This window comes from Octopus bimaculoides, chromosome 1 (assembly GCF_001194135.2).
Source record: "Octopus bimaculoides isolate UCB-OBI-ISO-001 chromosome 1, ASM119413v2, whole genome shotgun sequence".
In the NCBI taxonomy this organism is placed as follows: domain Eukaryota; kingdom Metazoa; phylum Mollusca; class Cephalopoda; order Octopoda; family Octopodidae; genus Octopus; species Octopus bimaculoides.
In genome coordinates, this window is record NC_068981.1 from 63,829,328 (window position 1) to 63,830,914 (window position 1,587).

At 31.9% G+C, this 1,587-nt stretch overlaps 1 protein-coding gene across 3 annotated transcripts in view; it reads left to right on the plus strand.

Annotated features, from left to right (window-relative positions):
* The window catches only part of LOC106868241 (T-box transcription factor TBX20), a 105,493-nt gene that overhangs the window by 94,839 nt on the left and 9,067 nt on the right, over positions 1-1,587 (plus strand). For all 3 annotated transcript variants that reach the window (XM_052967193.1, XM_052967202.1, XM_052967204.1), the window contains exon 4: positions 683-850. In XM_052967193.1, coding sequence (XP_052823153.1) covers positions 683-850 — 168 coding nt within the window. The remainder of the gene's footprint in view (positions 1-682; positions 851-1,587) is intronic.

Consider the following 1,587-nt stretch of genomic DNA (forward strand, 5'->3'; position numbering starts at 1 on the left):
TTTGTCCCATCTTCGTTGAGCCCTGTGTGGCTAATAAAATAAATGTATCTATCTATCTATCTATCTATCTATCTATCTATCTACCTATCTACCTATCTATCTATCTACCTATCTATCTATCTATCTATCTATCTATCTATCTATCTATCTATCTATCTATCTACCTATCTATCTATCTATCTATCTATCCACCTACCTATGCATGTATATATATATATATATGTATGTGTGTGTGTGGGTGTTATTGGTAAAACTCGTCGTAAACTAGTCTAGTCTGTTAACTAGCCAAAGTGCGTCGAGTAATGTCTGCGAAACATTTAACCATTCTGGAAATTGTAATAAACTCCCGGTGCAATGCACATTAAATAATGGAATGAAATAAAATAAAATGTAATAACGAAAGGAGAAATAATGAAATATTGTTATATTGTGTTGGTCCAATAAATATTTATATGGCGACAGCAGAGGGCATCTAGCATCACTGGTTTCAGTAACATTCATTGATTTAGTTTGAATATTTGCACCTTCGTTGTATATCATAAACTGTCAAGAGCAATGTTCTCAAACAATTGCTACTTTTCTTGTTAAACGGTTCTCGTTTGTGTTCTTGTTCTATTTTATAACTATCTCCAGATTTTACGTTATAGACATTTCTGTTTATTTTTGTATTCCTATTTTTCAGATCATTCTAAACAGTATGCACAAATATCAACCAAGAATACATATTGTAAAGAAACGTGATAATATAAACGAGACTACTTCCATCACTAATTTGGATGCTGAAGAATTCCGGACATTTGTATTTCCAGAAACCGTTTTTATCGCCGTTACAGCATACCAGAATCAGCTTGTAAGTAAAGTTATTTCAGCTAGATTTTTATTGAAAATATGTCGCTTAAGAAATCGTTTTACGATAGCATTTTGTGTGAGGAAGGAAGAAAAGAGCAAATGTTAACATTAACTGCTACGAAATAAAAGGAAAGAGAGAGGGAGAGAGAGAGAGAGAGAGAGAGAGAGAGAGAGAGAGAGAGAGAGAGAGAGAGAGAGAGAGAGAGAGAGAGAGAGAGAGAGAGAGAGAGAAGGGGGACAGACACACAGACAGAAGGAAGGATGGAGGTAGAAAAAAATCATATATTGCTGCATGGAAAAAATATCTACCAATCGTCTGCATTACAAAATGAACGACTGTTGTGTCGTCTGCTTTGAAATAATGTATTTTTTTGTCATATTCCACAAAAATTACAAGTTGAGAGTGTGTATGAAAATGAAAAAGTTAAACCTGACTATTTATTGAAATAAATCAAGTGGAAAATGAAGACAAGGTATAAAGTGGTAGTGATAATATCACAGTCGGACATTTTGTTTTTATGCAACGTTACTGAAGGCAAGCAAACTTATCTGATATATATACATACATATATATATACATACCGATAGAGAGAGAGAGAGGGAGAGAGAAAGAGAGATAATTAGATAGATAACTAGAAATGTATATACATATAAATATATCTATATCTATCTATCTATCTATCTATCTATCTATATATATATATATATATATATATATATATATATATATATATATAT